Genomic DNA, 12,213 nt, shown 5'->3' with positions numbered 1-12,213 from the left:
TGGCACATGTGCCCTGATCAGATGCACCAGAGAAGTTCATGGCAGGGTTGGGCTGTGAAAGGGCAGGAGAAGCCAGAGCTGCCTTGCCTTCTGCTCCGTTGGGAGATTCCAAGGGGTGTACACGTTCTTCAGATTTCGATCTGGCTGTATTTCGTTCCTCCTGCACAGAGCACAGGGTAGCATATTAGCTCCACACCAACCCTGTGAGGTAGATCACTTAAAATACGCACCTTGTGTGCGTGTTGTACATGACCTTTTCCTTGGATCAGAGGTTTCATTTGTCCATTTTAAGCCTCTGCCATACATAGGGAGGACTTGAGAGGACTGCAGTAGGGACATAGCACTTTGTTCTTCCTCCTTTCTCTCTGGCAGTCCTGCTGGTTCCCCAGTCCCCACCCAGTGCAAGGAGAAGGAAGGAAGGAACTGGAAAGCAATCTGATCTTTTCCTTCCTCTTGAGGATCCCAGAAAAGGACACTGAAAGGAACACCCAAAAGGAACACGGCAGTAAAGGAATTTGACTTGGCAGGACAGGGGCCGTACACCATAATGTTCCAGGCCCAGAGAGTCACTGGTAGCATGCTTCAAGCAATCCTTCCTTCTGCACCAAAGACCCTGTGTTTAGGCTCCAGTCCTCTGACAAAAGGTGCTTCCAGATGAGATTTTTATAGTGCATTTATAGAAGCATTTGTTTCCTGCAGAGGGAGATGGGTGAAGAAAGAAGAGGATGCACTACATATCCTCAGATTTACTTAACAATGTTCTATAATGAAAAGAGTTAGAACCATATGACTAATGCCTGCTTGGAGAAGGTGTCCCCTCCACCAATAGTATTGACATGTTGTTGGGTCTTTTGCAGCATGACACCACACTCGGTGCCCTGCAGATGGCGCTCAATGTTTACAATGAAAGGCTGCCTCCATATGCCTCCTGCCAGATTTTTGAACTGTATCAGGAAAACAACGGGCAAGTATTTTAGCATGTCATCAACAATCAGTGCTCCCTTCTTACCAAGGACCAGTGTCCATTCATCTGTTTTACACCTCCCATTTTTTCAAAGTTAAAAGCTTTTGCAATATATTTATATTTGTGTTATCTCTATCTCATAACATAGTAGGGATGTCAGAGAAATCCGCAATGGAATCAAATGAGTTTGGATTTCTGTGAATCCGACCTGCAGCTTCTGCAGTGGACTGGCTTTTCCTGATTCTCATGGATTCCACGGACTTGCCGAACATTGTTCCTACTTTCCAGAACTTTATACAAATTTAGTCTTAGAAAAACAAGTAAAATAAAAAGAAACACTGGCCAAAAATGCACATTTCCCCGATAGAAAAATAAGCATGAAAATACATAAAAAATGAGCATTTGGAGGTGGATTGCATATTTGGGTGGGTTGTGTATTTGGGGGGATTTGCATGTTTGGGGGGATTCATGCTGTTTTGCAAGTGCGAATTTATGCAAATCTGGAAATGGGAAAAAAAACAGATTCTGCCCAATGAGTGGACGACAGAATGAAAGTTACTTGACAATCCATGAAATGCAGATGAAACAGATTTTTGAAAATTTGAGCTTCCCTATAATATAGCACTATAACAAAGCCAGTAAGAACCAATTATGGCATTACAAGCTACCAGCTTTTATTATTTTGCCTGTACAAATATACTGGATATAAGTTAGCTGTTGATTAAAGAGCTGTTTTCTTTCTCATTCAGTGACATCTACTTTTGCAAAAGAGGAGATATTATTCAAGATTTTTTTTTCTTTTTTAATCCCCCTAGTATGGGTGTGTGTGGAATTTGGGCAGGAAACTTGGGGAAGGTTTAACACCCCCCTTTCCTGGATTGTTGTGCTCCCAATCCAAATTGGGGCCACATGTGTTTATACCAGTATAAAGAAACCTATCACAAACTGCTAAATTGTGCACAAATACCAAAACATTTCGTTTTGCCCTGGGTTCTAGAATAACTGTTGCTGTCAAGGCCTATAGATTTCAGTAATGCATTTCTGAAGAAGATGCCTCACAATATGATAATCTAACTTTCCCCCCTCTTCTTCCCTTCCTTTCCTGGGTTCTGCAAATCAGAGAGCCCACCATTGAAATGTATTTTCGGAATGACACTTTGAAAGACCCCTATCCCGTCACCTTGCCAGGCTGCTCACCTGCTTGTCCACTCTCAAAGTTTGAGGAACTAGTTTCTCCCATCCTAGTAGAAGACTGGGCCAGCGAATGTGGGAAGACCAGAAAATGGACAGGTAATATAATATCTTTAGCTAGCCACACAAGGTGGTCAAAATGGGGCTAGCAGAACAAATATAATAACAGCTTGCGCTCCAGGAGGAAAACAAATGAAAGTGATTTTCAGAGTATCACTGAGGGACCCTTCACACAAAGAAGAGGTCAACAGGTTATAAGGGCTGTCAGTCTCACATCCCCTAAAATTTAAGATTTTTCTTTTAGAATGAACTCTATCACACATGCCACTGCTGCTGCTGTTAGGTGAAATATTTTTGCTTTTTGGATTTTGTTTAGAAAAATGTCTGGTATAGTAAACCTAGGTCTGTTTTTTTTGTTAATTAAGACGTATTTGTAGGTTCATATAATACAACTTGCATATTCCAACACAGAGATTAGGAGTATTTCTGTGCACACTTCCCCCTAGCTGGGACATCAGGCTACAGCTCACCAACTCTGGGGCTGCCCCAATGCTTTTAATATGCCCTTCTGGATCAAATAGGTTGGGGAGCACTGCCTAAATCTTGCATATTGCTCAATATTACATTGTTCTTCCGGGAACCACATTTCAAAGATCAAAAAGGTGAACAGGATGAGGTAATGCATAAATACCTTTAATATATTCAGTCTTGATTCTTTCCCACAGGAAATTATTCTCAAACTGACATGACCCCAGAGCCCAGCAGTGACCCAGAACCCAACATGGACACAGAGGCTGAGGGACCCGTGGTGTCAATGGAGGAGACTCTGGGCCTGTGTGCCATTGCTGGAGAAGAAACCCTTGAGCCCAAATCATCCAAGATTCCTGAACCTGAGACCCCTGATCCCAAACCAGAGACTGCAGCCCCTGAACCTACATCCAACAAGGGGCCAGCATACTCACCTCCAAGGGCCTCACAACCCACAAAGCCATTGCGCCAACGCAGGAATCATGCCTGGCCTGGGCTCTTGGAGAGACAAAAGAGTGCTAGGCTGCAGGTCTGAGGCCTGCCTCTTTAAGGGCTTCTACTTCTTCTGTAAGAGGGGCAGAACCTGAGGGGCAGGGTTTGGGTGTCAAGGCATAAAAGGCTTCAGTCCAGTCCTAGGAACATGCCTTGCCACCCAGGCTCCTCCTCAGGACCAGAACAGGACACAAGCAGGCTGACAGCATATTTCTGTCTCCTCTACCAGCATGGAAGTTGTATGGAAAGAAAGAAAACTCAACAGTGCATAACTGCAAAGAAAAAACATGGCCAAAAAAGTGAGCTTCAGGAGCACTCTTATGATATTGTATTTCAGCTATCCGAAATTTAATGTGATCTCTTGCCAAGTATCACTAAAATGAGTATTAGATGAATAATAAAACCTAAGCATTCTGTGGCAACTTAACACATGTTGACAATAAACAATGCTTTAAATTAAAAATAAGTGTGATGCAGGTGTTGGACAGAGAGATTTTGGGTTCTGTGCAGCAGATGAACTCCAGAGATTTGAAAGCGCTAGCTACACAATTTATTCTCTAACATGATCTTATCCACTTATTTTTAGGGATGTGTGAAAATTTCATTTATGTTCAAAAAACACCTGGAAATGTTGTGTTCACAATCCTGAATATGAGTGTGAGTAGTAGAATTTTTGTCCAAGGAGGATTAGCAAATTAACTAAAATTGCGATTGTGTTTTATTGAAAATGATAATTTCATGCTTTAGTCCATGGGGGGCGGGAGGGGAAGTGTACACTTTCGAAAGTGCACTTTTCATTGAAAATGCACATTTTGACACTTTAGTCAATGGGGGGGAAAGGTGCACTTTTGAAAAATACACACAGAAATGGACCATTTCCTTTTTAAATGTGCACTTTCCCTGTTCCAACGAGGCAAATAATAGACTAAAAAACAAAAATGGGAGTCAGGTGAAATGAGTTTGAAACTACATTTCAGATCATTCTGGTGAGCTAGAAAATGGATGGTTCTTTCATCCCTTGTTGTTGTTGTTCAGTCGTTCAGTCGTGTCCGACTCTTCGTGACCCCATGGACCACAGCATGTCCTCCGCTCTCTCCCGGAGTGTGCTCAAGTTCATATTCATTGCATCAGTGATGCTATCTAGCCATCTCATCCTCTGCCGTCCCCTTCTCCTTTTGCCTTCAGTCTTTCCCAGCATCAGGATCTTTTCCAGTGACTTTTCTCTTCGCATTAGGTGGCCAAAATATTTGAGCTTCAGCTTCAGGATCTGTCCTTCCAATGAGCACTCAGGGTTGATTTCCTTTCGGATTGACTGATTTGACCTCCTTGCAGTCCAGGGGACTCATAAGAGTCTTAACCAGCACCACAGTTCGAAAGCATCAATTCTTCGGCACTCAGCCTTCCTTATAGTCCAGCTCTCACAGCCATACATTACTACTGGGAAAACCATAGCTTTGATTAGATGGACCTTTGTCGGCAAGGTGATGTCTCTGCTTCTTACTATGCTGTCTAGGTTTGCCATAGCTTTCCTCTCAAGGAGCGAGCATCTTTTAATTTCATAATACAGTCACCATCTGCGGTGATCTTGGAGCCCAAGAAAATAAAATCTGTCACTGCTTCCATTTCTTCCCCTTCTATATGCCAGGAAGTGATGGGGCCAGATGCCATGATCTTCGTTTTTTTAATGCTGAGTTTCAAACCAGCTTTTGCACTCTCCTCTTTCACCCTCAATAAGAGGCTCTTTAGATCCTCTTCGCTTTCTGCCATTAGGGTGGTATCGTCTGCGTATCTGAGGTTGTTGATAATTCTCCCGGCAATCTTAATTCTGACTTGTGATTCTTCCAACCCGGCATTTCTCATGATGTATTCTGCATATAAGTTAAATAAGCAGGGCGACAATATGCAGCCTTATCATACTCCTTTCCCAATTTTGAACCAATCGGTTGTTCCATGTCTGGTTCTTACTGTTGCTTCTTGACCCTCGTACAATTTTCTCAGGAGACAGGTAAGGTGGTCTGGTACCCCAATCTCTTTCAGAATTTGCCAGAGTTTGTTGTGATCCACACAATCAAAGGCTTTAGCGTAGTCAATGAAGCAGAAATAGACTTTTTTCTGCAATTCTCTTGCCTTCTCCATGATCCAGTAGGGGTGCACGAAAGTCACTTACCTGTCCTCGAAGCTTTTCGTGGTGGGGGGGAGGCGCTTCGCTGCTCCCCCCGCGAAGTTCAGGCCGGGGGGGGAGGCTTCCCGCCTCGCCCGGCCAAAATTCAGGCCGGGGGGGAGGCTTCCCACCTCGCCCGGCTGAAATTCAGGCCGGGGAGGAGGCGCCTCGCCTCGCCCGGCCGCGAACTAAAAAGTTTTTAAAAAAATGCCCCCGTGATAGGCTACGTGACGATTAACGTAGCCTATCACGGCTATATCTGCAAAGTCAGCCGTGATAGGCTATGTCAATCGTCACGTAGCCTATCACGCGTGACTTAAAAAAAAAAAAGCATGTACGGATAATGGCAGCCCCCATAGGGAGCTGCCATTCGCGTTCCTTATTTGGTCGCTGTAGTCTACGTAAATCTTTACGCAGACTACGGCGAAAATAAGGGCAACGCAAATAGCGTTGCCCTTATTTTCGCCCTAGTCTACGTAATCTTTAGTTACGATTTGTGGCAGGGAGGGACATTCGCCAAAGGTAAGTCCCGTCCCGGGGGGGGGTGCGGGGGGGGTACGGAGAATTTCTCCCTGAAACTTGTTCGGGGGGCCGAACACGTTGGCGCTCGGCCCCCCGAAGTTTCGGGGAGAAATTCTCCGGCAACCCTATGATCCAGCAAAAGTTTGCGATTTGATCTCTAGTTCCTCTGCCTCTTCGAAACCCAGCTTGTACTTCCGGTAGTTCTCGGTTCACATACTGCTGAAGCCTTGCTTGTAGGATTTTGAGCATCACCTTGCTGGCATGTGAAATGAGCGCAATTGTACGATAGTTTGAACACTCTTTGGCGTTGCCCTTCTTTGGAATTGGAATGTAAACTGACCTTTTCCAGTCTTGTGGCCACTGCTGAGTGTTCCAAATTTGTTGGCATATTGAGTGCAGCACTTTAACAACATCATCTTTTAGGCTCTTAAATAGCTCAGCTGGAATACTGTCATCTCCGCTAGCTTTGTTGTTAGTAATGCTTCCTAAGGCCCACTTGACTTCACTCTCTAGGATGTCCGACTCAAGTTCAGTGACCGCACTATCATGGCTATCAGGGACATTCAGATCTTTCCTGTATAGTTCTTCTGTGTATTCTTTCCACCTCTTCTTAATCTCATCTGCTTCTGTTAGGTCCCTGCCTTCTTTGTCCTTTATCATGCCCGTCCTTGCACAAAACATTCCCTTGAGATCTCCGATTTTCTTGAAGGGATCTCTAGTCTTTCCCATTCTGTTGTTTTCTTTGATTTCTTTGCATTGTTCATTTAAGAAGGCCTTCTTGTCTCTCCTTGCTATTCTCTGGAACTCTGCATTCAGTTGGATATATCTTCCCCTTTCTCCCTTGCTTTTCGCTTCCCTTCTTTCCTCAGCTACTTGTAAAGCCTCATCAGACAGCCACTTGGCTTTCTTGCATTTCTTTTTCTTTGGGATGGATTTCGTTGCTGCCTCCTGAACAATGTTATGGACCTCCGTCCATAGTTCCCCAGGCACTCTGTCTATCAGGTCTAATCCTTGAAATCTATTCCTCACCTCCACTGTATATTCATGAGGGATATAATTTAGGTCATACCTGAATGGTTTAGTGGTTTTCCCTACATTCTTTAATTTAAGCCAAAATTTTGCAACAAGAAGCTCATGATCTGAGCCACATTCAGCTCCAGATCTTGTTTTGACTGACTGTATAGAGCTTCTCCATCTTTGGCTGCAAAGGACATAATCAATCTGATTTCGATACTGACCATCTGGTGATGTCCATGTGTAGAGTCACCTCTTGTGCTGTTGGAAAAGAGTGTTTGCTATGATCAGCATGTTCTCTTGGCAAAACTCTATTAGCCTTTGTCCTGCTTCATTTTGTACACCAATGCCATGCTTGCCTGTTATCCCGGTGATTTCTTGACTTACTGCTTTAGCATTCCAATCCCCTATGATGAAGAGGAGATCTTTTTTTTGGTGTTAGTTCTAGAAGGTGTTGTAGGTCTTCATAGAACCGATCAACCTCAGCTTCTTCAGCATCAGTGGTTGGGGCATAGACTTGAATTACTGTGATGTTGAATGGTTTGCCTTGGAGTCGTACTGAGATCATTCTATCGTTTTTGAGATTGTACCCCAGTACTGCTTTCCCCACCCTTTTGTTGACTACGAGTGCTACTCCATTTCTTCTAAGAGATTCTTGCCCACAGTAGTAGATATGATGGTAACCTAAAGTAAATTCGCCCATGCTTGTCCATTTTAGTTTGCTGATTCCCAAGATGTCAATGTTCAATCTTGCCATCTCATGTTTGACCACCTCCAGCTTACCTTGATTCATTGATCTTACATTCCAGGTTCCTAAACAATATTGTTCTTTACAGCATCGGATTTTCTTTTCACCACCAGACACATCCACAGCTGAGTGTCCTTTCAGCTTTGGCCCAGCCACTTCACTCTTTCTGGTGCTACTTGGAAATTCCCTCTGCTCTTCCCCCAGTAGTATATTGGACACCTTCCGACCTGAGGGGCTCATCTTCCAGCGTCATCTCTTTTAGCCTTGTGATACGTTCCATGGGGTTTTCTTGGAAAGAATACTGGAGTGGCTTGCCATTTCCTTCTCCAGTAGACCACATTTTGTCAGAACTCTCCGCCATGACCTGTCCGTCTTGGGTGGCCCTGCACGGCATAGCTTATGGCTTCACTGAGTTACGCAAGCCCCTTTGCCACAACAAGGCAGTGATCCATGAAGGGGTCTTTCATCCCTAGTTATGTGCATTTGTTTGGGGAATAATAATAATGATAATCATGACTATGATTATGATGATGACAATGGGCTTTCAATATTATTATTAGTAGTAGTAGAGGCTTGAAAGCACATAGCTAAAATTCACATATACAGGCTTGAGTTCATAATATAAATCAACAAATAGCACACTAACTATAACATAATAAACCAATCAGTACCCAAACCATTCATAATTCCTCCCAGTATATCCATTCCTAGCTTCTCTACCTGCTGAACTGAACATGTTGGCTGGGGCTGCTGGGAGTTATAGTCCAATACATCTGGTGGGCACCCAGCTAGGGAAGGCCACCCTAGGAATACATCTAGAGAAGTCTGTTTCTTTGCATGCATGGCTCCTAACAGTATTGAGGTAAATGGTTAACCCATGGAAATAACAGCTGATCATCTTTGTGTCTGACTGCGGTGTTCAATGTTCTGCGAAGAGCTTGATGTAATCAGCGTTGTGCTGCTTGTGGCTGTTGTTGTGGTAGCATGCCCCTAATCCCCAAAATGTTCACTTTGCATTGAGTGCAATATACTCATTCGATTGAGATAATGTTACCATATTGTACCATTGTCCTCTTTGACTGGCCAAAGTGTGGATCGTTGATTTTTGTAATTACTCTGGGCCATTAGTTCCAGCTCTGTTAACCATGAACCCGACTAACTAGTATCTCCTCCAAACATATGCCAAGGTTTTGTGCTAGTTTTTTGCTGCTTTGTGCCACAAATCCCAAGTTTTGTGCCACTATGCACAAGTGTGTACTGATATGTCAAATGCGGGTTCCTGGTTAACACACAAGAAACCCAACATTCACATATAACCTCCAAATGCACGCTAAAAGTTTTGTTCTAGTTTGTGCCACAAAACCCAAGTTTTGTGTCACCACCAAGAGCATGAAAATGGCTTACCCTTAGCTTGGGCCTGGAGAATGCTAAAAACTCCACATTCTCACATCACTTCCAAACCTATGCCAAAGTTCGGTGCTAGTTTTGTGCTGTTTTATGCCACAAATCCTGAGTTTGCAGCATTTGCACTCCAGCCAACATGCAGCCTGTTTCATTGACCACAGCTCCCCAGTATACCAAGGAGCAGAGCAGACTCCACAGAGCCAGAGAGGGCACTCAAGCGCAATCAAGTTGATGGTGCTCTGCATCTCACTGTTCCACAGTGAGACTAGGTCCTTGGCTGAATCACCAGCTCTCTCCACTGGAATTAGGAGTGAGCAGTGAGGTGCCCAAGTTTGCGGGTGATACCAAATTATTTAGGATGGTTAAAACAAACAGGGATTGTGAAGAGCTCCAAAAGGATCTATCCAGACTGGGAGAATGGGCATCCAAATGGCAAATGTAGATCAATGTAACCAATGTAAAGTGATGCGTGTTGGGGCAAAAAACAACAACTTCACATTTATGCTAATCGGATCACAGCTAATGGTGACCGACCAAGAAAGAGACCTTGGGATAGTGGTGGACAGCTCGATGAAAATGTCAACCCAGTGTGCAGCTGCTGTGAAAAAGGCAAATTCCACGTCAGTCATAATTAGGAATGGAATCAAAAACAAAGCAGCCAATATCATACTGCCCTTTTACAAATTGATGGTGTGCCCACAATTGTAATACTGTGTACAATTCTGGTTCCCACACCTAAACAAAGGATATTGTGCAGTTGGAAAAAGCACAGAAAAGGGCAACTAAAATTATCAAGGGGCTGGAGCAACTCCACTATAAGGAAAGGCTACAGTATCTGGGACTGTTTAGCTCAGAAATTTGATGTATGAGTACAAACTTGTGTGTAGTGGGCATCACTACACCTGGTGGTAGCAAATTAGGCACTTTAATTGGGGGGGGGGCTGTGCAGAAGCCAGTAAACAACTGGCCATTGGGGGAATTGGCTAGGGCCAGGGGAAGGGGGTGAGGCCATTTGGGGAGCCCTGTAGGGCCAGATTGGGACCCCAGGAAGGCCAGACCTACTGAAATCAATGGGACTTACATTGGGCATGACTAAGTGGTCCCCTTGATTTCAATAGGTCTACTCTAAGTAAGGGTAAGTCTGGATCCAACCCAACATCTGTAGCCTATGCAACTCTGACTCTCAACTCTGAAATGCCTGTGCTTAATGTTTTGCTAAGGGCTAATATAGCTAATGGGGTACTGCTCGTGTCTCCTCTTATAATATCATGTACCCAATTGTTTAATGCTCTCCTTTTTATGAACACAGAACATATAATCTATTGAGCTAATGGGACTGTACTGTACTGATGTCCTCCCTGATTGACTGTGCTGTGGAGCAATTACATTTGTGGCTACATACCCCCATAAATACCTCAAAAGTCCATGTAATTCTATGTCTATGTGGAATATCATACAACTAAAGTTCAGTATATTTGCCTTATTTTTAGCCCCAGGACAATCACCTGCATGCCAGTACTTCTATCCCTGGATGCACTATTACCCTCATTCAGAACAGAGACAATGCACACTTTCTTAAATGGCACAGAAAGGCAAGTGGAGTAGGGGAATCGCACAGATCAGAACCCTCTTCTTGCAAGCTTCTTCAATGGTTGCCTTACATTTAGGGTGCAATCCCGTACTTGAGAGATGAAGCAAAACTGGTCGAACACCAGCGAAAAAGAGTTTTTGTTGGGATGATAAGATAAAGTGGGGGAGAGGACCCCCTCTCTTGTGAGGCTTCTGAGCGCAGCTTCTCACGCAACGCCAATTGGGTAGACCATCTAAGTTCCACCCCTGCCTTCTCTTTCTTTGCTCTGCATCTGCGCCTGGTGTCTATTAGATCAGACTCTCCAACCCCGCCCCTTCTGTTCGTTGCCTCTCACAGGGGTGTGTGAAGAGGAACCCTTACCCTCAGCCAGCTGGGCGTTTGTAACCTGAGAAGCCAGCCCAGTCATGTCTGGACTAGCCTGGGAAAACACCTCCCCCATGTCTGGTGGTTCTCTTTCAGAATCTGAACTGCTATCCCACTCCCTGCGCTCAGAAACAACCCTGACATCGCCAGGCAATAGGCCCCAGAAAGGAAAACAAGCACCCCCCTTCAGGATGGCCATTAAGAGGGGCGGACTGGTTATAGAGGGAATCATAAGGCCTCAGTCCATCTTCAGCCTTTATTGGAGCAAGTTACTCACTTGTTTTCCATGGTGATGCAAACATTAGCCCAGCTGTGCCTTGCTGTGTGGGTATCTGATGTAGATGAACCAGGGCATAAGCACAGAGCCAGGAATACAGGCTAATCAATAATGGCTCAGCTCCCATCGGCCCCAGTCAGCATGTCCAATGGTCAGGAATCCTGGGAGTTGTAGTCCAAAACATCTGGAGGACACCAGGCTGGGGAAGGTTGATCTAGAACCAGCACAAAATCATTACTGCCATTGTGATTTTGTATTCTGGGGTGACCTCACATTCACTTGCAACTCAGAAGGTCACCAGGGGCTTTAGAAGCAACACATCTGTGGGTAGAATCACTTGTGGAAGGCTGAAGCAGAGGCATAGAGTCCTCGGGCCAGAATGTCCTCAAAGAGGAATCTCTGGTGGTTAAGGGAAGACCCAGTGTGTGGTCAGGCAGTTGGTGATGATCTGTGACTATTGGATGGCAACGGTCCATTCCAACGTATGGGCTTCCCATAGGCATTTGGTTGGCAATGGTGAGAAACGGGATGATGGGCTAGGTGGGACATGGATGTGATGCAGCAGGGCTCTTTTCATGTTCTTACAATAGCCCTGAAAATTAGGCCAACAGGATGCTTGCCTAAGAAAGAGGCTTATCCAAAGCCACCCACGGAGCTTAGATTTGAACAGGAGAGTACCACCTGATAGCTTATGCTATATATATATATATATATATATATATATATATATATATATATGCCCTTCACCACAATGTTCCACCAGTGCCTGATGTAAGCTGACAGTTTTGGAGGAGAAGAAAGAAATCAGCGCAGCCTCCAGGCATCTGCTGTGTGGCAACTGTAGTCATCCACCACTTCTCTGCACACATCTAAATGACAAAGAAACAGAGCAGGAGCCATGATGATCAAATAAAACTTCAAGATTAAATATACAGCTAGAGTCTCCACCCCTTTCTTT

General features: G+C 44.5%; 1 protein-coding gene across 1 annotated transcript in view; it reads left to right on the top strand.

Annotated features, from left to right (window-relative positions):
* LOC146344768 (prostatic acid phosphatase-like) overlaps positions 1 to 3,899 on the top strand; it is a 28,185-nt gene extending 24,286 nt beyond the window's left edge. Inside the window, exons 9-11 of the mRNA XM_084860420.1 lie at positions 858 to 964; positions 2,085 to 2,254; positions 2,881 to 3,899. Coding sequence (XP_084716546.1) covers positions 858 to 964; positions 2,085 to 2,254; positions 2,881 to 3,218 — 615 coding nt within the window. The 3' untranslated portion in view covers positions 3,219 to 3,899. The remainder of the gene's footprint in view (positions 1 to 857; positions 965 to 2,084; positions 2,255 to 2,880) is intronic.
* Positions 3,900 to 12,213: the final 8,314 nt, after the last annotated feature.

The sequence above is a fragment of the Heloderma suspectum genome, chromosome 5 (assembly GCF_057233095.1).
Source record: "Heloderma suspectum isolate Gila_16-S chromosome 5, 16-S_ref, whole genome shotgun sequence".
In the NCBI taxonomy this organism is placed as follows: domain Eukaryota; kingdom Metazoa; phylum Chordata; class Lepidosauria; order Squamata; family Helodermatidae; genus Heloderma; species Heloderma suspectum.
This window is presented reverse-complemented; position numbering and strand designations above follow the sequence as displayed.